We start from the raw sequence: 25,434 nt of genomic DNA, 5'->3' as shown, positions 1-25,434 counted from the left end.
TTCCCCTGTGGGCATACTCAGAGTTAGTGCGAGAAATTCAGTCTGGGGAAGAGGAGAGAGCGAGGATAAGCATCCCAACACATCCCGCTGTTTGGACTTTTTCTCATTCAGGTGTGCGCGACGAATCACGCACAAGAGACCGGGACAGAAGCCGTGGATTTTCTTTCTGACTGAGGACTGAGAGGGGAATGATCCGATCGCATTTGAACTTTACTATTTTTCTCTGATTGGATAGTTTATGTTGATATTTGAGCAGAACAGGTGCGATTCATAAGGGTTCCTCCGGTAATGCGGAATGACCGTACGGGACCGTTGACGCGCGCGTGGATCACCTGATTCATCACCGACCACCGCATTCCGCGCGTCCCCGACCGCAAGCTGATCTACGGGGGAAAGTTCATAAAAATTGTCTGATTGAGTGCTGTTAAATCAACATTTCCCCCCAAAACCAGCTTGTGCTTTGAATTGGATTTTTATTTATTTATTTATTTTTTCACGACTAAAATACTCAAGTATTCACTTAAATAGTCCTCAAAGCAGTGATCAATACGGATACCCTCATATTATGCTGGAGGCAGATCATTTTTCTGACTGGTCGAACGGATTTGTTACTATGTACGCGAATTGGTAACCTCTGTATGAACGAGCTCACAGTGAACCGTGGTAAGAAAACGCATGCATGCATTCATACACCCAAACAGGTTTGCATGCAGAATTTATGTACTGTCTTGTTTAAAACACTGTTAGTTCTCGTGCATATGCTATTTAATCACAATAAAATAATAATGACATTAAGTGCCAAATGCATGATGTTTAAGATTGAAGGAGATGACATTAGTGACATTTTATGTGAAATGTCTTGAAAGATGATTCTGAGTGCTTGACTAGCTGCATTATTTTATCTAGAGCCTCTCTGTGTATGCACAGGGAAATAATTACAGTGAAAAGCAGGATGCAGCGGTGTTTGAATGCATTTGAGAATTCTAACTACAATGCATTGCCACCTTTACTAATCATTATTATAAACCAAACTATAAACACTTATTGCTTGATTTTTAATTATGCTGATTTTGATTGACAATTTGTTTTTGTTTTTTTGTCTTGAGCATTGAGTATTATGTAATTCATTGTAACATATTATAATGTTGTGTGTTGTAGGGTCGTGTTTGGCTGCTCTTTATCTACGAATATAAGGCTCTGTGAAACCTTGGCTCTGATAACACCATATGGAGACAACTGTTTGAATTAAAGTAGCGGGAACACGCGTGAACTGCTGTCATGGATTTAAGGGATTTTTTCTTGTTGGCAACATTAGTTGCTTGTTTCTGGTTAGATCCAACCATAGCCCAAGAGCTCATTTACCCTATTCGAGAAGAGCTACAGGAGAATGTTCTTATTGGAAACATACCAAAGGACTTGAACATCTCCCATATGAACGCTGCCACCGGTGCTACCAGTAATCTGGTTTACCGACTTGTGTCAAAAGCAGGTGACACCCCGCTACTTAGAGTGATGAGCAACACAGGAGAAATCTTTACCACCTCCAACCGTATCGACAGGGAGAAACTCTGTCCCGGCCCCTCTTTTGAAGACAGCGAGTGCTCTTTTGAAATTGAGGTGGTCATTTTGCCCAATGACTACTTCAGATTAATCAAAATTAAAATCATCGTCAAAGACACCAACGATAATGCCCCCATGTTTCCCTCGCCTGTCATTAACATTTCAATTCCGGAAAACACCCTCATCAACAGCCGGTTTGCCATTCCCTCTGCCACTGATCCAGATACCGGACCCAACAGCGTACACAAATACGAGCTGTTGAACGGGCAAAGCGCCTTCGGTTTGGATATTGTAGAGACACCAGAGGGTGAGAAATGGCCTCAGCTTATCGTTCAGCAGAATTTAGATAGAGAACAGAAAGATACTTATGTGATGAAAGTCAAAGTGGAGGATGGGGGGAACCCACAGAAATCCAGCACTGCCATTCTACAGGTGACCGTCACTGATGTTAATGATAACCGGCCTGTCTTCAAAGAAAGCCAAATCGAGGTCCACATCCCGGAAAATTCTCCTGTCGGCACATCTGTAGTTCAGCTGCAAGCCACTGATGCAGACGTGGGAGCCAATGCAGAAATAAAATACATGTTTGGGACCCAGGTGTCTCCAGCGACACGGAGACTTTTTGCTCTGAACTCCACTACTGGGCTCATAACAGTTCAAAGGTCGCTTGATAGAGAGGAGACTGCCATTCATAAACTCACAGTACTAGCTAGCGATGGAAGCTCGAGTCCAGCAAGAGCCACCATCACTATCAATGTGACAGATGTGAATGACAATGCTCCAAACATCGACTTGAGATATATCATCAGTCCAACTAATGGTACTGTAATGCTTTCTGAAAAAGATCCAATAAATACCAAGATTGCGCTCATTACTGTATCTGACAAAGACACAGATGTCAACGGAAAGGTGATTTGCTTCATTGAAAAAGACGTTCCATTTCACCTCAAAGCAGTTTATGATAACCAGTATTTGTTAGAAACATCTGCACTGCTTGATTATGAAGGAACCAAGGAGTACATCTTCAAGATTGTTGCTTCTGACTCTGGAAAACCTAGTCTGAATCAGACTGCCCTGGTCAGAGTAAGGCTGGAGGATGAGAATGACAATCCACCCATTTTCACCCAGCCTGTCATTGAGCTGGCTGTCATGGAGAACAACCAACGTGACATGTTCCTGACTACCATTAGCGCCACAGATGAGGACAGTGGACGGAATGCAGAGATTGTCTACCAGCTTGGACCCAACGCATCATTTTTTGATCTTGACCGCAAAACAGGAGTGCTAACCGCATCCAGGGTGTTTGATAGGGAGGAACAAGAGCGATTCCTCTTTACGGTCACCGCTAGGGACAATGGCACCAGGGCTCTGCAGAGTCAAGCTGCAGTCATAGTAACCATACTGGATGAGAACGACAATAGTCCTAAATTTACACACAACCACTTTCAGTTTTTTGTGTCAGAGAACCTGCCTAAATATAGTACTGTTGGAGTAATCACAGTCACAGATGCAGATGCTGGTGAGAATGCTGTGGTGAGACTTTCGATCCTTAACGATAATGAGAACTTCATCCTTGACCCAGATTCTGGAGTCATAAAGTCCAACGTTTCCTTTGACCGAGAGCAGCAAAGCTCTTACACCTTTGATGTTAAAGCTGTGGACAACGGAAGCCCCCCATGTTCGTCAGCTGCCAAGGTGACCATCAATGTCATTGATGTCAACGATAATCCCCCCATCGTCATCTACCCACCATCAAACACCTCTTTCAAGCTAGTGCCACTGTCTGCGATTCCAGGATCGGTTGTGGCCGAGGTGTTTGCGTTAGATAGCGATACGGGTATGAATGCAGAACTCAAGTATACTATTGTGAGTGGTAATGGAAGAGGTCTTTTCAGAATTGACCCTGTAACGGGAAACATCACATTAGAGGAGAAACCCACGGTTGCAGACATTGGCCTCCATAGGCTAGTGGTCAACATCAGTGACCTCGGCTATCCAAAGTCCCTGCACACTCTTGTCCTTGTTTTCCTGTACGTAAATGACACTGTTGGAAATTCCTCATATATAAATGACCTCATCCGTCGGACAATGGAAACGCCACTGGATAGGAACATCGGCGAGAGCAGTGAGACTTATCAGAACGTTGACAACCTCAAAACCATCATTGCCATTGTGACTGGTGCCATGGTAGTGATCGTGGTCATCTTCATAACAGTTCTAGTTCGCTGCCGAAATGCCTCACAGTTCAAGGCGGCCCAGAGAAAGAAGCAGGGTGCTGAGTGGATGTCCCCCAATCAGGAGAACAAGCAAAACAAGAAGAAGAAGCGCAAAAAGAGAAAGTCGCCAAAGAGCTCCCTCTTGAACTTTGTCACCATCGAGGAGAACAAACCCGACGACTCTGCCCACAAACCCATAAACGGAACCATCAGTCTCCCGGCTGAGCTCGAGGAGCCCGGGATTGGACGCTTTGATTGGAATGCCACCCCTACTACCACCTTCAAACCCAGCAGCCCAGACTTGGCCCGGCACTACAAGTCTGCTTCACCCCAGTCGGCCTTCCATCTCAAAGCTGACACTCCGGTATCTGTGAAAAAGCATCATGTGATACAGGAGCTGCCACTGGACAATACCTTTGTTGGGGGCTGTGACACGCTTTCCAAACGTTCCTCCACCAGTTCCGATCACTTCAGTGCCTCAGAATGCAGTTCACAGGGAGGATTCAAGTCAAAGGGGGCACCTTTGCACACCAGACAGGTAAAAGAACACTTTTACTGGTCTATAAGTACTGCTTATAACTGCCCTGCTCAGTACTGAAGTGCCTGTGGTAGCTAAATTGCTCTGATTGATACATCTGTGATGCACTATGTAGAATGTAGAATTCAAACCACCCCCCGTAGATGTTCTCCTATTATGACCAAAAAAAAGTCGTAAATATTGTGTGTTTTATATGAAACTAGCAGACCCAGGCGAATTAATATTGTCATCATCTTACCACATGCATTTCTATGTTTTATTTTTTTATTTATAAACCTCTACTTGAAACAAGTGCTGGATAAGCAGTTGGTTTAAAGGGTGAGATTAAAAAATAATCCAACTTCTCTTATGAATCCTACAAGGCTAGATTCAGTTTAATTTCACTGCTCTGTCATGGTTCAAAGATGCAATGTTCTGAGTTTGTGAAAGAAACATTTTTTTCTCGCCTGTCTACTTCGATCACCATTTTCTCATTTCGACATCCCAAACTCTTTTGTGGAAGAAATTAATTTGACTCTAGGCATTATCAAACAAACCATCACTTATATGAGTAACCACTCAAATTCAATCTTGTTCTTATTTTTCTGCATTTGTTAATTAGCATTCTCTATGATACCAGTTTCTTAATTTATCTTGGACTGCAGTTAATCTACTAATAGAGAAAATGTGCACACACAACATTAAACATTATCTCCTGCTTCATTAAATCCAATGGTATCCAAATACTAAGCCAATAAACTGTCTCAGATATTTAGTATAGAACAGCATTCGCTTTCGGTAACTGTGCATATTTCTCAAAGACAATTCTACTGGATGAAGCGAAATCACTAAAGCGAGTTGCCAAGCACAGCATCTCATAGTATAAAACCCAGATGATGAGAAAGAGTTGAAGGAGGGTGGGTAGGAGGGAGGGAGGGAGGGGAATATTACCTTTAGGTGGCACTGTTGTTCTGTATGGCATATTCTGGCTGTGGGCCAACATGCAGTGTGTGTGTGTGTGTGTGTGCGCAATGCATGGGGAAGAAGTGGGGGGCAGTTCATTCTCTCTCTGACGCTCTCTCTCGTTCACTCTCTCTCTATCTCTCTCTTACTTTTCGTCTCTCTCTGTCTCCTTGCCTTTCCCTTGCCCCTTGTCTGTGTGTGTGTGTGTGTGTGTGTGTGTGTGTGTGTGTTTGTTTGCGTGTATGTTTGTGTCTATGGGAGCATCTCTCTCAGTAAACAGCTCATGTCTAATGATGGACAGAATACACAACAGATTGGTAATGGCTGTTAGAGGTGTATAAGATAAGATCTAACCGTCGGAGAACAAACACATAAACACTTGTTTGCTTAACTATCTAAATAAGGACTTCTGTTTTAATTCTGTTTTAATTATTATACTAATCATTACTACAGACTATCATCTGGGGACAGTTTAATATTTGTAAACTTTATGATCTGTTTTTATTTTTATTTTTTGTTGTTGTTTGTTCATGGAAGCTTTTCCCCTCACTTTGAAGATATAAATTAGTGCTTTTATTTAGTTGTGTTTATTTAAAATCTAAATATAAGTATTTTAACCATATTTATGAGTTATGAATTATTTTCTAGTTCAATTTAGTTGTTTTTTTTTTTTTTTTTTTTTTTTTTTTTTTTTTTTTTTTTTTTAGGTTTTTTCAGCTTCAGGGCCCAAAGTATAACAAAGTAGATCAACACACTCACAAACATAAATGTTTAGATATATGTATTTAAACTATATTTGGAGACTGTCTCTCAGTTACACACTGTAATTTCTGCAGACTAAGCCTGTTGCTCTAAAAGAAAATATTTGCATTTTTAAAATAAAATAATCATTGTTTTCTTTGCATGAATTGCTTTACCAAATGAAGTACATCCCTGGATGTCCCCAATGAAAAGTTTTATCAGATTTATTTCACTTCAGGGGATAATTTGGTCCACAAATTTAGCTACAGTAAGTAAACACACACACAACCCCGCATATTTCCAGATTAAGTGTGTGGAAGATCGTTTATCATTTCCTTAAGCGTTAAAGCTGTACTAACAAAAGCTTGTCTAATATTGGTTTCCGGGCGGAAGAGAGTGGAGGATGGGGGCGTCTGGGTTGGCTTGCTCTTGTGTGGGCCATCTAGATCTTGGACATGCAGGCCACACAGGATATGACCCTTTGATAAGTTACACTGCAAACTCATCCCATTCCCATTCCAAAATGAGAACGTCAAATGATCCTGATGAAGCATTTCAAAAGGTTTTCAATGATTTTGCATATGCAAAGCAATTCATTGCATTCTCTTTCTTTCTTCCTGTCTAAGGATTGCATTGTAGGGAGAAAGAAAGGAGTACACCAATGTAGAACGACAGATTACATAATGAACTGCAATCCAGGCCAAGAGAGCGGCCTCTGCAGCTACTGTCCTATTGGGAACCATGCTGTCGTGCTGTACATGCCTTAACGAATGACTCAGTGACCCAAAACAATAGCCGCTACCGTAAGTGCAGAGACAGATGCCTGTCAACGCTGTAGATGGATTGTACCACACTGTGAAATGTGCCGTTTGCTCAGTCCAGAGGGGTCCGTGTTTGAACAGGGGTTGCCCTTTGTGTCTCTTTCTCGATCCTTTAAAGGCCACTGACTGTGCATTTCCTCTCTAAAGCTCATAGATACCAGGGCAGCCTCCATGCAGGGCTAGTTAGCACAGCTAGAGGCACATCAGTGGAAAGCTTATTATAGCACCCAAAACCACTGCTGACAGCCATAGGGCAATTAACACTTGGCCTTTCTGTTCACCAACTGAACTGAAGAAGTGCAAACAACAATGAGCACATGCAAACTTGCCTGATAGTCAAGGGTGAAGCAAACATTACCATTTTCAGTCTGCTTGGCCGCAGTGTAATGAAAAAAATGTAAGTGGCTGTGTAAAACTAGAGCATTGAAGGGATAGTTCACCCCAAAATGAAATTCTGTGATCCTTTACTCACCCTCGTGTCTTTCCTTTATGCATTTCTTCTTCTGTGGAACAATAGGGTCCAGTGTCTTTTTTTTTGCATCCCAGCATTTTTCAAAACTTTTCTTTTTTTTGTTGTGCACCACAGAAGAAATTACGTCATACAGGTTTGGATAACATGGTGTGAGTAAATGATGACAGGAGTTCAATTTTTGGGAGAACTGGCCCTTTAAGACTAATCAAAAGCATTGGTTGCATGAGCGATTCATTGGATGTTAATGCATTTATCCAAAGCAAGTTAATATTGCATTCTACGCTTATAATTCTTCAGTTCATCCATTACCCTGAAAATAAACTCATGACCCTGCTAGAGCCATACTCTACTCTTTAAACCATATACACTTTTAAGTCATATAATTACTAGTCATGGGCCAAAAAGATTAATAAGCGCAATAATATGTCCTCTCGATTCTTTCAACCCTGCTTCCTATAATAAAATATATTGTAGGAAAATTTCCACTGTTAGGAAACAATGTGTATCATTCCTTGCCCATTTCTCTGTCACTTTACTGTGCTTCTGAGAGTGAAATTCAATATACAAGAGATACAAATCACTCACCTTCCAAAGAACTTGTTGATGAACTGCCTTTATTGCAAAATAATCTGAGTAGGCCATTTATTTCTCATTTGTATTTTTTTTTTTTTTATTGCATGGGGCAAACACACACGCACACATCACGGTTCAATAGCTTCTCAGGATGGAGGCGCATTAAAAAGTCTATTACGAAGTGCATGAAACATTTAGGTTATTGATTAAGCGTGCATGTGCAAGACTCCGCTCTGCGGGAAAACTCCTCAACAAGCCTGATTAATAAACTCAGTTGGAGAAATTAAACTGGGAAGTGACTGCTCATAGCAAACTGAACTCATGCAAGCATTTATAAGAGCATTTGTGCTTCATGCTGGAGAGTATCTGCTCGTACTCATACTTGCTCAGATTTCACTTCAAGAATTTCACTTACATCATGTCTATCAGATTCAGATTTCTTATCAGATCTTTGTCCATGAATATAGATTCTTATAGAGAGCTTCATTCATATGTATCCGAGCCCTGAGAGGAGCCTAACAGTTCTACCAGTGAGTGCTAGCAGTAATGACTTGGAATTATTCCGAAAAGATGCGGTTATTCCGTTTGGATTAGGAAGCAATCAGACCCGAGAGATTCGAGAGAGTTTTTAGAGACCGGATGATTGTCTCTCATGCACTGTTTCCTCTGTTGCCGAGCTATCCTCTAATCTGGCAAAGCAGAGTGCAGTCAGGTCTTTCCCACTGTCACATAATAGAAGGAATCTGTACGCATCGCCTTTCCTGAGAGTCTCAACGAGCTAAGACAAAACCAAAATGAAACAAAAGTGCCCGGCTGCTGACTTGAATTGCAACATTGAAACTTAAGAGATTACTCTTGCATCAGGCTCGCGCTCCGCCATATGTGAGCTAGACAAAGGTTACTAGCGAGGGCACGGAGTGAATAATATGTGGAATGAAGAGATGTGTGTGTGTGTGTGTGTGTGTATTCAAGCCTCTCTCAAGTGGCTTTATGCTTCAATGAATGGACATCCTAATGCAAACAGTAGAGACTCAAGACGGTATGGGGGAAGGTGGTAATAGACTCTGCATTGTGATGGTGAAGGGCCGGGAGGGAGTAGTTCTTTCTCCACAGGTTCATTTGCCACATTAATAAGGGATTAGCATGGACGGGGCTCCCAGGATCAGGGCCTGAAGTTTGAGAAGATTAATGGACTGTGACATTATTGCACCTGAGGGGGATGTCTGTTGCGATATCTGGCACATTGAGCTGATGGAGGGGCTCCGTTGGGCCAGGGAAAGAGATTTAGTCGGGGTACAACACTTGCGGCTGCTTGATACCTCTCATTGTCTTGCATAAAGAGGCTCTGCAATTCATTATTACGCATTGTTGGGCTCCTTTTTGACTGGTTAACGGGAGCCTAGATTAAATATTATGTAAATAGTGTTGGATCGGTGCAGTGTTCTATTATTAAATAAACATTTTGTCATGATTTACTCACCCTTGTGTCACTCCAAACCTGTATACCTTTCTGTAGAACGCAATAGAAGATACTTTGAAAAATGCTTCAGCGTTTTTTAATCAACCCAATGAAAGTCAGTGGGATCCAGAGTTCTTTTGGACCCAAGTGACTTTCATTTCATGAACAATAGAAGGAAAAAAATCATGCAGGTTAAGGTGAGTAAATTATGACAGAATGTTCATTTTAGTAAGAAAGTATCCCTATTTAAAACCAATTGTGTATGAAAAAGATGAACAAGAGATGCATTTTCTAATTGTTCAGCCTTCAATGCACCGCTTTTACACAATCTAACATTTAGCTGAACCCCAAGGTTGGGTTTATCCCATATATACACATTGGAAACCAAAGATTCTTGTCTTTGGGAAGGTTCCTAATTCTCCAAATCCATTCTAGGGTCAGTCCCGCCATTTCAGCCCAAATGGCAGTGGCTTACAATTATGAAATTTAAATGGCTGTCTATTTCTCTTATGTAATCCAGTCTACCTCAAGTGCAGTTTGTCAACTGCAAGCAGGCTTATCTTTCAAACAGACTGTTGATTGTGCATGTTCTGGACCCAACGCCAAGGTGAAAACTTCCCTGTTTTGTCCCTGTGAGTCTCAGCTTCTGAAGTTCAAGTTGAACTCACTTTGTATAAAGTACTTTGCAGTTATAGTCCTTGTTTGGGCCAAACTGTCAAACTGCTTTTGATAGGGTACTGATGGAAGACAGTTGAGGCGGTGTAAGAATGGAACATTGCCTCAGGATGCCCATTGCAAAGCCTGTAAAACTCCTAAATATAGAGAACAAACTAAGTTTTTGAGGTAGGGTTGAAGGCACCCCACTTGGGTGCTAGCAGAATGTTTCAGTTTGCTCAAGACTTATACTGTACATTCACACAGAAGTTCAGAAGGTGTTGCTGGTAGAACTTCAATCAAGACCTCCTTCCCCTGCATGGACAGAATAAAGAAATGCTTCTGTTATGCTAGAGTTCTTATTTATTCATTAACCAAACTAACACAGACCATTGGTAAATTACCAGGATTTTTAAGATTTTCAAATTTGTTGTTGATTTTTTTCATAATTGTCAAGGTCATCACACAGTTACTCTCACGACTTTAGAGTAAATGTGATTACAATAAACTTTGATGGCTTCAAAAATTATTTGGACATTCATTGCACAATTAAAAAGGCATGAATTTCATTTGACAAAATATACAATTTACACCTGCAATGATACAAAAATTCTAGACTTTTTCTTACTCATTTATTACCCATGTTTGCAAAGACCTTTAACATTATGTATTTAGAACTTCCTTTAAATTTCAAGCAGTGCGACCACAGGTAAAACATGAATTGTAACACTAATATTTCACAGTGTCTACATACTCCACAAAATCTAAAATAAATTCCACTTGATTTTGAAATTTTGTACATTTTAAGCAAGGTTTGAGTGTCCGAATACGTATTAAATAAGGACCATGAACTTATATCAAGTAAGTTTTTCGGTCTGGATGTTTTTGAAATGTTTTTGTTTTATTTTTGAAGTCGAAAGAAGAGAAAAAGATGAATGTTCAAATATGTGTAGCTGTGTGTTGTTTCCTCTGGCAGCTCATTTGCTGAAGTCACAAGCAAAAGTCAACACCATTCATCATAATTTCATTTCATAAAGCAAACTGATTGATAAGAGATGGCTCCCGGATCCACTCTGTGATCTTTGACAGACTATATGAGTACATTCTGCCTTTCATATTTTTCATTCCATATTTTTAGCCTTCATTTTCATACACATATTAACATTGACCGATTATTGGCATTGCATGGTTCCTAATTATATATAATGAAGAATATAAACAAGTTATTAAACCCTATCATGACAACACCAGAAGTCTCTCTGTTTATTTCATCTTACAGTACCTACATGCTGCAGTTTTGAATGCATTTGGGTAATGACTCACACAATATGAAATGGCCAAAGTAGATATGGTGGAAGAAAATGTTTCTTGACTAGTTTGTGATGTTCTGGACACTTTTTCATTTTTGTACACAAATGCTCACCTGAGGTACAGTAGGGGTTCATCTAATGTGCACCAATTCATCTCAACATGATTGGGACATAAGACAGAAGTCCCACATGAGCACCACTGTGCACTCTTAACAATAAAGGTTCTGGTTTAAACCACAAAGGTTTTTAGATCCCGATGCCATAGAACAAGTTTATTATGAGTTCCTCAAAGAAAACCATGCATGTTGTGCTGCTTTAAACAACTTAGAAACAGTTACTTTGATCTGAAGAGCCTGTAAGGTACTGTCAAGAACGTTTTTAATCTCCAAAGAGCAATACAACCAACTCAAGAAACCCTGAAGGGGAAGAACCACTGAAGAACCTTTATTTTTGAGAGAGTACTGTGACCATCCCTAAGTGCTGTTTCTCTGACACAGTGACATCATTATGACACAACGAGCCCTGTAGGGTCTTTCCAAAGGTTGAAGGAGTCATCCTGTCAGATCACAGCACCTCCCCTTTCTTCAGATTAATAGCCTTGATTACCATAATCTGTGAACTTCTCCTGTTCCACCCCTCCACTGCATTCGCCGTAATTTATAATGTACATAAAATATGTTTTATGTAAATTGACCTCCTGGTAATCTTGCTTAATGTGCTGTGTTACTCTATAATGGACTGTTATGGTTTTGTTTCTGCATATTTTTTTCTTTTGCTTGTTATAATGTACTTCCCCACTGCAATCTGTATGCAGCTCAAGTAATCCTTGATGACTACTAATATTATGATTTTCTTTTTGTTTTCTGCTGAGCATTGTTTGAACAGTGGTATTTTATCTTTTTAATTTCATAATAAATGTTGAAAAGTGATTTTTTTTCCCCTTTCTGGCTTTTAGTCCACTGCTTTAGACACTCTAATCAGGTTTTACTGCAGAAAAAAGCACGTCATTATTTAGTCAATGTAATGCTTTCATCCTGCAGATCTAAGGTTTATCATACATTTAGAAAGTGTGCATCATACTAAGCGTGCACACTGTTTAAATCACATCTGAACTGTGATTGAAGTTAACGTATAAGCTAGCTTAAAACTTGTTGACATATTGAAGCTCAAAGTAGGACTACGTCTATTAAAAATAGACAGAGTAAACAAGGAAACACTGAGTATGCATATTTATTAGTGTGAAGCTTCATTCAAGTTTTGTTACACTTCACTGAAAGTTGAAAAATTAATGCAAACCAGTGACAAACAACTGAATTAAATTTTAGAAAGGGATTTTGCACTAATAATACATGAGCATTTTGCATAGATTTCCAATTACAAATCAGTAAGGGCATTTAAATTTAAGCTCTGCTGAACTGCGAATTTAAGGATATAAAGATCTGAAGTAATGTATCACATTGAAATGCACTATAGCATAGAAAAACCCATAAGAAAAATATGTTGCCTCTTTATAACAGCAGGATTGTGAACTGTTTAAAATGTGTCTGTGAGATATGAAAGCACAGAATATACCCTGAAGATTTTTACTAGGTTTGAAATTTCAAGGATTTGAGATACTAAAAAAAAAAAAAAAACAATGTTTAAAAAGTTAATGATACAATAAGAGATTAAAATCTTTGGTTTGTAGACATTTACATTCCTGCAATTCACAGAAACTTTCACAGTTCTCACATTCAAGCTACACATTTGTTCATACATTCCCTGGGAATTGAACCCATGATCTTAGCCGTTAGCGTCATGCTTTACTGTTTTATACACTGCAGACCTTCATATCAAAATGAATGAACACAATTTTCTATATTGACACATTTCCTACTGAAATGGCTTTGTGAACCATGATTTGCTACTTGCCGTTTTATTGCTAGTTGCTTGCAGGTGGTATTATGGGGGACATATAGTACTTGACGGATTTTTATTGGACAAACATTTCTATGTCTCTCAACAATTCAACAGTATTTTGGTCCATTTTTCTGCAATAGTAATATTGTACATTTTGTCATTTTTATATTGTCATATTTTAAAAGAGAGATAGAGAAAAAACCCTCTAAAACTATACAAAATGCAATAAAATAAGACCCAGACTACATTAAATATGGGTTCATTTGCTACGCCTTGCGGATAAATTGGTTTCACCTACCATAATGTATTTTGTGTGGTGAAATATTGCATAGAGTAAGAAACATTAAGAAAAAAATATCCAGTTCATATGACATTTATACATTTTACTGCTTGATTTTTAGAACTTTTTTCAATGGATCAGGTCTATTGAAGTTTAGCTTCATCATGATTGATGATCTTGAAGCTAAAAGACATGGACATACCAATAATGGATAAAAAATAAAAAAATAAAAATAGAATATTGATGTTTAGTTCCAACGATTCTAACAAGTTGGTTTATTTTTGTGATTTAAAAATGTACGGAGGAAACAGTGAAGTCCGATTCTCAAACTAATGATTCAAATGAGTCAATTATTTTAGTGAGTTAAAAGCATACAACACAATCAGCTTAATCACATCAATTATGTCCTGGTTCTTTTTAGTGAATCAGCAACACACAGCGCAAACAGTGAAGTCTGATACCTAAATCAATGAACTGAATGAATTGATCTGAGAAATATACAGCACAATCAGGGTGGCCTGATTCCTGAAAGAAAGACTCTACTGAGTCAGTACTTTTTAGTGAATCAAAAACATATAGAGGCTTAAATCAGTGTAAGTTACTGACTGGTTGTTCAAATGACAAGGTGTAGTTAAAGATTCACATGATGAGGTCTGCTTACATTTGACAGTCTGGTAAAATAAAAGCAATCATCATAGAATGTACAGGTATAAAACAGGTACAGCAGTAAACTACAGTATATAATTGGTGAATTGTATTATAACTTAAAGGGGACCTATTTTGCAAAATTCACTTTTGCAAGGTGTTCGGACATAAATGTGTGTTGGCAGTATGTGTGTACACAACCTCCTATAATGACAAAAATCCACCCATTCAAAAATCCAAATCCATTTTTTTAAATCCCCTTAAATAATAAGCAGTGTCTCCCAACAACCTGTTTTCAGCTTTGGTGCTAGTGTGAAGTCATTAGCCACAGGCCCCGTCCATGAATGTTGACAGACACTGCCGTTTTAACATAGTACGGCCTTAAGCTAGTTCACAGCGAGTTGTACACAGTCCACCATTGCTGTACTGAAGAGAATGTCTCCCAAGCGTTTTAGGTGTTCTGTAGCAGGATGTATAAATACACATAGCTCTCTCCATTTACTCCCGAAATCGGAGCCACTGAAGATGAGGTGGATTCATTTTGTTTTTCGAAGAAAATGCTCCCTATTTTATGTCTAATCATTTTACATCAGATTATGTTTTGTGAATGAGGGTCAGTACTTTTTGCACAAAAGTTGCTCCTGAAGGATGGAGTAGTGTCAACTGTTCGTGATCCAGCTACACCTCCAGAAGAAGTAAGTATTGCGCATTTGTTTTCAAAATTGCCTTTCTGAAAGAACTTCTTGGCACTCTGTAAGGCTAATGTTGCTAAAGCTGTCTGTTTTCACTGATGCTGCCTTCATGTGCTACTAGAATGATTGTGAATAGGAATGTGGTAGTTAAAAATTGCATATGAAAGTGAATGGGAAATCGACGGCTTGAATTTCTCAAGCTCATAATCATATGTGGGACTTATAAAGTTTTTGATAGTTAGCGATGATACCATGAGACAAGCTATGTTGTTATTTTTATCTCCCCATGCTTCCCGTCTGTGTAATTCATCAATAATCTGGCAGGGTGCAGAATTCTAGATTAGAACTTTCAGTGCGTCACGTCATCAACTGCTGAATTTAAATCCACTTTCGCGCTTCGGTTAGTGCAGAGCCAGATCGGACACCCTGAGTGCTTGTCATATTGTCACAAATATTCAGTGGTTTACTCTTTTCGTCATGACATGCCATTTTTAATTTTTCTGGTTAACCTCTCTTTTTAACGTTAAACTGACGCTTTGCGCTCTGCTTCTTTGAAGAGTAAACCCCACCTACTTTGATTTGATTGGCCATCTCAGTCATTTTGACATTGACGAGTGCTGTTAGACTGCTGAGGCTTTGATTTGAAGCACATAGTATGTGCAGCGTTCACGCGTGCATCCATAGACACACAAAAAAAAAAAGTGATCCATGTGTCATACAGATCTATTGTGGCTGCGTTGTGTCACATGACAGGCATGATGCGTAATCATGGTAAAAATAAGACAATACATTCAAAAACAATGGTTTTCTCTAAAAAAAAATTCACACTGGGGGCTCAGATATAGTATTTTAAACTTGCGTTCGGAAGGGTTAAAATATTTAAAAAAATGATGCTCAGTTCTATTAATGGTTTTTAGAAGTGCATTCTCCCCTCGCGACGTACCGAACACCATGCATGTATATTACAGAGATTCATGCATTAATTGACAGTATAAAAATAAAAAAAAGTAGCAATGTATATAGTTTTTGAATTGCATGAAAAACCATACAAATAGTCTCGAAAGCATTTTTAGGGTGTCAAGAAGGTGCTTACCAATGAGATTAGTTGTAATACAACATCAACAGTTGACTGCACACACCTATAAAGACATTTCTACGTTTCTGCCTAAGCTTTCTCTCTATGGCCCCTTTAATTTGATAGGTTTACACTCCACAACAGGAGTAAATCTCTTTAATAATATAAGAACCAAAACAGATTAGAGTTGAATATGGTCTGATGGTTCATAGCAGTTGTTTGGTTGAGAACTGGCGTCTAAGCGCAGCATAAACACATGCTGAGTGAACGGGTGTATTTCAAAGTGCCGAGCAAACACATCCATGGCTTAAACTCTTTTTTTAATCCCTTCATTTTTTGGAGCGTGGCCTCCGTTGGCGGGCTGATGACTTGATGAGCTTGCGCTGGGGTTGAATACCAAGAGATAAATAAATACACAAACAAATCTTTGAAGGCTAGGGTAATCCCATCAGTGCTGTCTTTTATGCTGGACAGCAGAATCCGGTATGTCCCGTAAGAGCTCCAAACATCCTGTTCTGACATTATATACAGGCTATATAAATATAATGTGGAGGGGTATGAAGATTTAGAGCAGGATTGGTTCAGGACTAGTTCATTGGTCTGCGTGGGGCTCCGAGGCTCAATCGTCCCAGCTGTTGCTTTGACAAGCAGCTGAGGGAGGAAACGAATTACTGATAGTGTCAGCGTTAGGTAAACCAGCTGGGATATAAACTCACATTAGTGACATCCCCGAGGCATTCAAATGGTGTCATGACTTCCACATGTGCAGAGCAGAAAAAGCAAACTTCAAAAAATTATATTTTATTCTATTCTATTTTTCAATTGTTATAAAAATTGTGGACACTTTATCCGTTGAATCGTATAATGCTGTCTTTTAAATAGATAAATAAATAAATAAATAAATAAATAAAAAGTGCTTCCATGAAATGCAATACAACATGTACACAGTAAGTAAATTGTATCAAGCAATTCATTATTTTTAATGTAAGTACATGGTTGGTAAAGACACCATAATAATAATGCATATAACAATAAAATTTTACAAGAAAATGGCATTGCCACTGCATTTCTATACCTCAAAGAGTGGAGCTTGTTACTAGCAATTTGAAGGTCATGGGTTCTATTCCAAGGGAACAATAAAAAAATAAAAGCAAGTACTTTTAACCAACTGGTTCCACAGTGATTTTTAGTGAGTATACTGTATGTTAAGTATGTGTCTGAAACATTAGGCGTTTACATTGCTGCCAGTTAGTGGATAACTATGAAGGTACAGTAACTCTTCAGAAGAAGTGATATGTGTAATGTGTACAGTATGTACAGTATATATAGTAAGACATTTCCCATGGACACACGTCCAGAGTTACTACAGTTTTAGTAAAATCGTTTAAACGTTTTAATCATGTTTTGCTTTAGAGTGTGCTGCTTTCTGTGCTTCCAAAAGTGATTATGCCACTTGGTTTGACGTTTATCTAATGCAATTACATCCATTCATTTTAAATTGTGGCTGAATAGTCTAAATGCTGTTTTGGGGCCAGCATCTCGTGTTCAAGCAAAGCATAAGAGCAAGAAAGAGTGAGAAATGCAGAAACATTGCTGTGCTAAAGGCGAGAAAAATAGGCTCAGCACCCAGAGACTACATTTTCAAGACATAAAATCAACTCTTCAGACTGACTTTGCAGTCTGTGATTTTTACGATGGCAGGCGTGGTATTAGTCGCTCCAATCTCTTGCTTTGACTTGGCCCAGGCAAATCGATGTTCGTAAGGCGCAGTAAAAATGACAATAAAACTCAATCTCAACTTTCAGTCTCAATCTCTTTTTATTGCACCGCATTGACAAGTCTCACGACTGGGCCGAGAGAGGTAATGCACTGAAGTGGCCTACTAACTCTGCCAGCGCGGAGAAAATAACCCGGCTGATTGCCGGCACTCTTGATTGCGCGGAGCTGGACGGTAGGCAAAAGCTGCGGACCGTGATGCTGATTTACTTCCTGAAGGGACGCAAATGACGGAACAGGTGCTGGAGTGTAAATATACATGTAGATCACCTTTTGATTGTAATGACACAGTGGGTGCCAAAAGCTCCAGGCCAGCCGTTTTCCTTTTTTTTCCCATTTGCTGATTGTCTGGACTGCTGTTTACTGACTGCCTGGCATCTGGAAGTTCATTTCCTGCACTTAAGAAGAGCCACCATTCTATTTCATTTTGGCCTGTCTCAATTGTAAAATCAAACACTAATTCTAGTTTCATGGGTGCATGTGATGTTTCTTCAGCTATAAGTACATTTGGGCCTGTGCGCTTTTAAAACACACTTCTCACACTCTCATTCTAGTTTATTTAATTTCCCCACCAACAATATCCATCTGCACACATCACTGGTGAATTCACTGGTGACCTGCGTAATTTTCGCCACATATAAAAGCACCACTTGTTATGTAGTAGAAATGATGGAATTAAATGTTTTATATATCTGGTATGATATTTCCAGCTTCTTTGTCTTGGTATAAATAAACGTAAACGTTTATATATATATATATATATATATATATATATATATATATATATATATATATATATATATATATATATATATATATATATATAGTTTTTATACAAACATTTTCGGTTGTAGTGATGTCAGTTGTTGAGAAAAAGGCAGACTAGGTTGTATTGCTAAGGCTTATTTCATTACTAGCATTTCATTAACCTAAACACTCACAATTAAATAATATTTTCACAATTTGACAACATTTACATTTAACATATCGTTTTAGCCAAAGTAATTCAAGGTGTGTGCAGCACGTCCTGATTTTGCCAAGTCCGATGTGTTCCTAGGTCAACATATTTTGTTGACCCTGGAACAACATTTTACTCCAAAAATATATTCTTAACCATATCCCTACACCTAAACCTAACCTTAACCATGAGGAAATGATAGATGAATGACACTGATGTACAAGCACCAAACACTGATTTTAAGCATAAACTTCACAAAATCTATAAACTGGTTCTTCAAATCTGATTGGTTGATCACAATGTTGTTCCAGGGTCAACAACGATGTTGTCCCAGGAACATGTCTCACTTGGTAAAATCAGGTTAGGCGTGTGTGCATGCGCGCGCGCGCGTGTGTGTGTGTTTCGATTAAAGGGATAGTTCACCCAAAAAAGAAAATTCTGTCATTATCAAATTTTTTGTTCAACAGCTGAAAAAATTTCAAACAGGTTTGGAATGACTTGTGTATGAATAAATGGTGACAGAATTATTTATTTCAGAGTGAACTATCGCTTTAATGCATTCACTAGGAATTGATCCAACAACCTTGATGTTGTTTACACAATGCTCTGTTTCAGCTACATGAACTCCTCAGTTTTTTTGTTTACTGGACATCGCTTTTCATACAGTATGTAAGTGGTTCCCAACACTGGTCCTGGAGGCACCCCGACACTGCACATTTTGCATGTCTCCTTTCTCTGGAATAACAATTTTTTAGGTCTTACTTAAGTCTTAACTCATGAGCTGTTGACCTAAATCAGGTGTGTTTAATTAAGGAGACATAGGGTTGGGACCCACTGCAATATGTAATCTCATGCTGTTCACACATGCTGTTCACTGACACTATTGCCTCCTAGATAAACAAATGCACCTTTTTATATCACCTTTTTTTAGGGAGAATTGTTGGTTGAACGGACATCAACTCTAAGGGACAGTTATAATGTAAGGTATAAAATGTAGTTGTAGTTGTATAGTTGCTATAAAAACCAGCCCCTGGAACATAAAATGCCCCCATTGATCAAGAAACACTCATAAACCGTTGTTGGCAAAATGTAACAGGAAAGCCATTCAAAACTGAGCTTGAAAGGAAATCACATTAATTCAGCTTCAAAAGAGGTTATTGAAGGGTTGAAAGCTATGTGCGCCTGTGTGACAACGAATGTTTTGTTGTCGAATCTGTTCGATGTATGGATTGCGGATGAGTATTGAATCAGGGCTTTAACCAGGCGAGAGAACCTTGGTGATCTTGACGGGATTCTCAGTGTTTGCTTGAACATTGTGAGAACACATAAGAGCTACGATCAATCTGTCAGCGAATACGCTGTCATGGAGGGATATTTAACGCAAACATAAAACAAGCCGTGCCTGTTGTTTTTATCGTCAAGGGAATATGAAATGGCAAGGTTTTTTAAAGGCACACAGAACACGTGCCTGCCAGGAAAATAATAATATGCGTGGAAATGTAATTCAGGCAAGTGACGAGTCACGTCTTATCGCAGATCCATTATATGCAAAGGAGTAAAACATTTTGCTTCCTTATTTAGATGATGCGATTCCATCCAGGCGAAGAGCTGAATTAGCAAAGGAGGGTTAAATTGTTTTCCCACTATCTCTCCACAAACATAGGCAGCAGCCCTGTCTCCCCCCGCCATAAAGCCGATAATGCTCCTGATAAAGTACATGGACACCTGGATTTATTTCCTCTGCTATCACTCGCTTTATTTATTTATTTATGTCTGTGTCCTTTCGTTTACAACCCTTACGTGCATCTCGATTTCACCTCACCATCTGCAGGTGGCCGTGCTCAGTGATTCCTGAGCCAAAAATACCAGCAATGCCGTAGTTTCTCATTTCTTTCTCTTTTTTTCCCCTTGGCTTTTTAACACACTAATGTGCTGGACAGATGGCAGCACACTATGGTTAATGCTGTTCCCATTAAGTCATAAGCTCATAGTAAAGATGAAGGCTGAACTACTGGTCACAGTTTTCCTGTATTCAGGTGCACTAATTTGGTTGCTTGGCAGTAGTAGCGGTGACAGAATCTCTAGCTTTCCTTGTAGTAAAGACTCCATACCTTGTATTGGGGTGGGCGGTATGACCAATTTAATATACCACGGTAGCATGTGTCAAAATATATGTAGTTGTTTTTCCTAGAAATACAGCAGGCCGATACAGGGTGAATTCAGACTAATTGGGACATTTTTTTTCCCAGTCATTTCAATGGCAAAATGTGTTCCAATTTACCTGAATTCACATATTTATTCATTTATTAGTTTATTCTTTTTTTTTTTTTGCAATTCAAGTGAATCAAGTTTACTAATGGGAAATGATTTATGAAAATATATAATATATAATAATTTTATTTATATAATAATTTCATAGCATATATTAAAATGGCTTCATAAAACATTACAATGCTGCTTTACATGTGTTCAGGTTGTGAATTGATGTGAAATATCATTATATATTTTGATATTATATATTTATTAATACTTTAATGTAATGCATGTTTAATAATGATGTTGATAATAATAATAATAATAATATGTATATATATATATATATATATATATATATATATATATATATATATATACATTTTCTTACAAAAAATTCTGTATTTCTGTATTTTTAGTGTAGATGTATACAACACGCACACACACACACACACACACACACACACATATATATATATATATATCAAAAATATGAAGTAAATATCAAAAATAGTTTATAAATGTTTGTTCATAGAATGTGCACTAATACATTCTCTAAACTTTACTAAGTAACCAACACTTGACCCATTCTCTTTCAACACACACACACACACACACACACACTGCCTAGAGCCCTAGAACATGTGGATCTCCCATGACCCCATTTCGCCATCATTTCTGACTCTGCTGATGGGTTGAGTCTGTGTCTTCTATGTCTCCAAGACATCCGCCCCAAATATCAGTGACTAGATACATAATAACCCTCATCCAGAGCCCCTTATCAGAGCTGTCTGTATCCCCGGGGCGTCACAATCCGGGGTTCCTCGCTGAAGCGTAAAAAGGTTACGGCAGGGGTGACATCTGACGCACACGGCTCCAACAAACGACCGCTTCTTCTCTCGCCCCAAACCCCCTCCTTGACCCCAAACAGTGTCTGCGTTGTTCTCATATCTGAGGTGATGAACCTTCCAGGCCCTCCGGACTTAAAAATATCCCAAGGTCTTCAGAGGAAGCTCGAATACAGGAAATGTGGAAGGGATGTGGATGAGATGCGATGCGTAAGGCCCCCATTGGACGAACCCCTGACGAATATCAAAGAGCCGGGCACGCTTTCATCCTGTATTCGGCTCACATCCTCACTACTGAAAGTGACCCTGTGTCACAGTTTTCTACACTGACAAACAACAGCCTTATACTGGACTGTCCCCACACTGAGCGCATTCATTTTTAAATGAGTCTCTTGCAGCAGGAGAACACAAAACGCTTTCCGTTCTCCAGAATTATGGATGAAAATGGAAACGCTTTCATATATTTCAATTGGCATTGAAAAAACTTGCCAAACTGGATTTGTGCATTGATTGTAACTGTGAACATAATGACCTGACGGTCAATATTAATTACAAGCTACATTTGGTTATACATAGATTTGAATGAAAAATCACCACGCATCTGCTAAAAATAATCATCTTAAAGGTCAGTCGCCATCCCGATGTGGGATTGTTTATGTCAGCATGGCTCGTTGGGAAAGGCTGTAATGTCTGAGATTGATTGGATTATGTCTGCATGATTTGTATGCCTCTCTCGCTATGAGACAGGGCCTGTATTAAGACCACCCTGCAGCTACCGCAGTGTTTGTGGACTTGATGGTCTGTAAACAGCCTCTCTCTGGGCTTTTATTAAACTCTTCTACATAGAAAGCATCACCGCCACCTCCTCCTCTGTATTTCCATTTCAAGACTCCCTCACTCATTGCTGACTGAATCAAAATGAAGCTGGGAAAATTACTCTGAGCTCTGGATGTCTGACCATGTCACATCAAGTTCTGTCGGAGGAGCTCTTACGGTTTCAATAGGGCTTGGTGCTTGTGAACTGCATTAGGGCTCTTGGAATTGATAAATGCATGGAAATCTTGCTTGCAATGTCAGAAATGTCAATATTTGTGTTTTCCTTCATGGTGCTTAGCCCCGGGGAACTTTCAAAGGTTTAGTTTACTTCTAAATGAAAGTTCTGGAGACGTTTATTCACTGTCTTGATGCTTCAAAGCCATGTGATTTTCTTTCTCTTTTAAGCAAAACAACAAAATTATATCGCAAAACATCCAATGTGTGATATTTCATAACATTGAGCTCAAAAAAATCTACTTCAAAAGAAAGAAAACCATAGAAGTTTACAGTAACACAACTAAATGAGGACAATGCAGGGAGAAAACTCATTTTTAGATGAACTGTTCCTATACGATTTCTTCTTAGCGTCTTTTAGCAATGTTTCTAGACAGCAGTTTCTAATGCTGACCCTGTACATGCTGTTAGAGAATAAAATGTAATCTTTTAAGACTAATACACAGAGAACGACTCGAAAACAACGAAAACAAAATCAGATGCTATATAGCAGGTGAGGTAGATAAATTTGCCATAATTTCTTATTTGTGTAATAATGCAGTGCAAGTCTGTATTTAATTTAGCAATTCTTGAGCCGTGGCACCTGCCGTGTTTCATTTTCACAGAGGAGTCGCCTTGAAGAGCCACTAATATCAAACACAAACAATCAATCTCAGGCAATCCTGAGCAGCCCTAATGGAGAAGAGCAGAATATTAATTATTGCGATGGAGGGAGAGAAAAAAACAAAAGCGTCAGCCACGCTGATGTAGCTCAGCTAATTTATGTGTGTTTGGGTGCCAGGGGAGCTCGTGAAAATCTAGTAATGGTGCTTTCACACTCACAACCACGTATACACGCGTAATCGCACATGTTAATCAAGTAACCTGACACACACATTTCCAACTAATGTATATGCATTAGTGCCTATAATTCATTAAGGATACTTGAACTTAGATTTTTTTTTTCTCCAATTTGTGCATGTTCTACATGGCAATTATAGGAAAGAAAAGAAAAGAAAAAAATAAAGCGATTAAAATTGGATTTTATATAGACAGACAGACAGACACATAGATAGATATTTTTTAAGTTTATTCCTCTCCCCTCATAGTTCTTCTCATTTTCTGGCTCAGTTTGAGTGAAATGGCATCTCAGAAAGCAGCTCAGCTCTCTTATCAGTAAAGCAGGACTCCCACCGTCGTTCACAGGTGCTCAACCCTCTCTCATCCTCTTCCACCTCTCTCCTTCAGCTCAGCATCTTCAGTTTACCTCTCCACCCAGGGGGACGCTTTATTGCTCAGAGGTTGCTCTTTTATACCTCAGGAGACTCCAAGGTGCCAGAAGCAAATTTTCTTTTGGATAACCACAATGTAGATGATGACTGATGCCACATCAGCCTTTGCTATTGTTCACAGAGCGTAAAAAAATGCAGTGGCCTTTTAGTTTTTAGTCAATCAGAAACACTTTGCACGGGAGTTCATTTGTCGTTTGACATCAGAAAAATTAACTGACAGGCGGATGGCGGCAAAGTTAATGTTAGCGAAATGATGGATCTAGAAACATAAAATAATGCTCACATTTTGTGACTGTACTAAAGGATAAAATACCATAATAGGTTTGCGGATATTTAACAAACATGCTAAGATCACATATCTCTTCAAAACAGTGCAACAGTCAGTTATTCTACTCTGAAATGTTCATTCCGTGTTGGAATGTCTGTTTTGGTATTTTGACACCCTGGGTTGCCAGTTGGAGGAAAACAAAGTGTTTTGGAGCCATGGAAGCCAACAAATGAACTGGGTCAGAGATTGCAAATTCTCTCGCAAGCAAAAAAGCCTCGGCATCCATCTAAAAAGCTCTATGACCAGAGGCATATTACAATGCTCATCAACTTACAGGGTAAAGCCTTCCATTGTCAATTGTGCTTGTTCCTGTTGCAGCAACCTGGAAACCCCAAACATATAATAAAATATGCTGATATCATGATTGAAAATGTGAATTTGTGAAATTAGTAACATGTGCATTCGTATTACGCATTTGCTAGTACGTGAAGAATGCATACAGTATGTGTGCAGACACGTAGAGACTCTTTACAAAGTGACATTGTCTATGACTGGCCTGGCATGCTTAATACAGTCATTTTCTTAGACCTGCATGGACTGGGATCGTTTTGACAACATTGTTGTCTGTACACAAGACCTCTCAAATATGCAAATGTTTTTTTTTTTATTTATTTATTTTTTAGTACATCTTTGGCATATAAATGTCCCCTCAGATGTGTAGTGCACAGAGAGCTACAGTAAGTGAATTCAGGTGCTTCTGGTTTAAGCGCTCCACCCGTGGGGTGTGTTGCCATGGTTGCCAGGGGCAAAGCTGTTTCCTGCTGAGAAATAAAAATTGACACTAATTAGACAGTTTATTCAAGTTAACCATCTGTTTTTATGGTCATGTTTTATCTTTCAGGTCAGTTTTCAATTCCTAAAGTTAACTAAAGTAGCAATTCACAGTATTCATAAAACAGTAGGCAAAAAAGTACCCAGCAATGACCTACAGTACTGTTTCGGGTGAGATTCTCAAATGCACATATGATGACACTTTACTATCCCATGAGGCCACGAGTGAGAATTTGTAAATTTGAACTGAGTTGTAATACATCTGGATTGTATGAATGGGTTCGTACTACACACATTCATAC

General features: G+C 38.9%; 1 protein-coding gene across 3 annotated transcripts in view; it reads left to right on the top strand.

The window, feature by feature from the left end:
* The window catches only part of pcdh9 (protocadherin 9), a 267,663-nt gene that overhangs the window by 8,720 nt on the left and 233,509 nt on the right, over positions 1–25,434 (top strand). For 2 of the 3 annotated variants that reach the window (XM_026256297.1, XM_026256295.1), the window contains exons 1-2: positions 35–663; positions 1,159–4,314. In XM_026256297.1, the coding sequence (XP_026112082.1) occupies positions 1,279–4,314 (3,036 nt within the window). In that variant the 5' untranslated portion in view covers positions 35–663; positions 1,159–1,278. Of the gene's footprint in view, positions 1–34; positions 664–1,158; positions 4,315–25,434 lie in introns of those variants that run through there. The other variant, XM_026256296.1, reaches the window with a different exon arrangement.

Source organism: Carassius auratus, chromosome 6 (assembly GCF_003368295.1).
Source record: "Carassius auratus strain Wakin chromosome 6, ASM336829v1, whole genome shotgun sequence".
In the NCBI taxonomy this organism is placed as follows: domain Eukaryota; kingdom Metazoa; phylum Chordata; class Actinopteri; order Cypriniformes; family Cyprinidae; genus Carassius; species Carassius auratus.
Note: the sequence above shows the minus strand (reverse complement) of the source record. Positions and strands in the feature narration are given on the sequence as shown.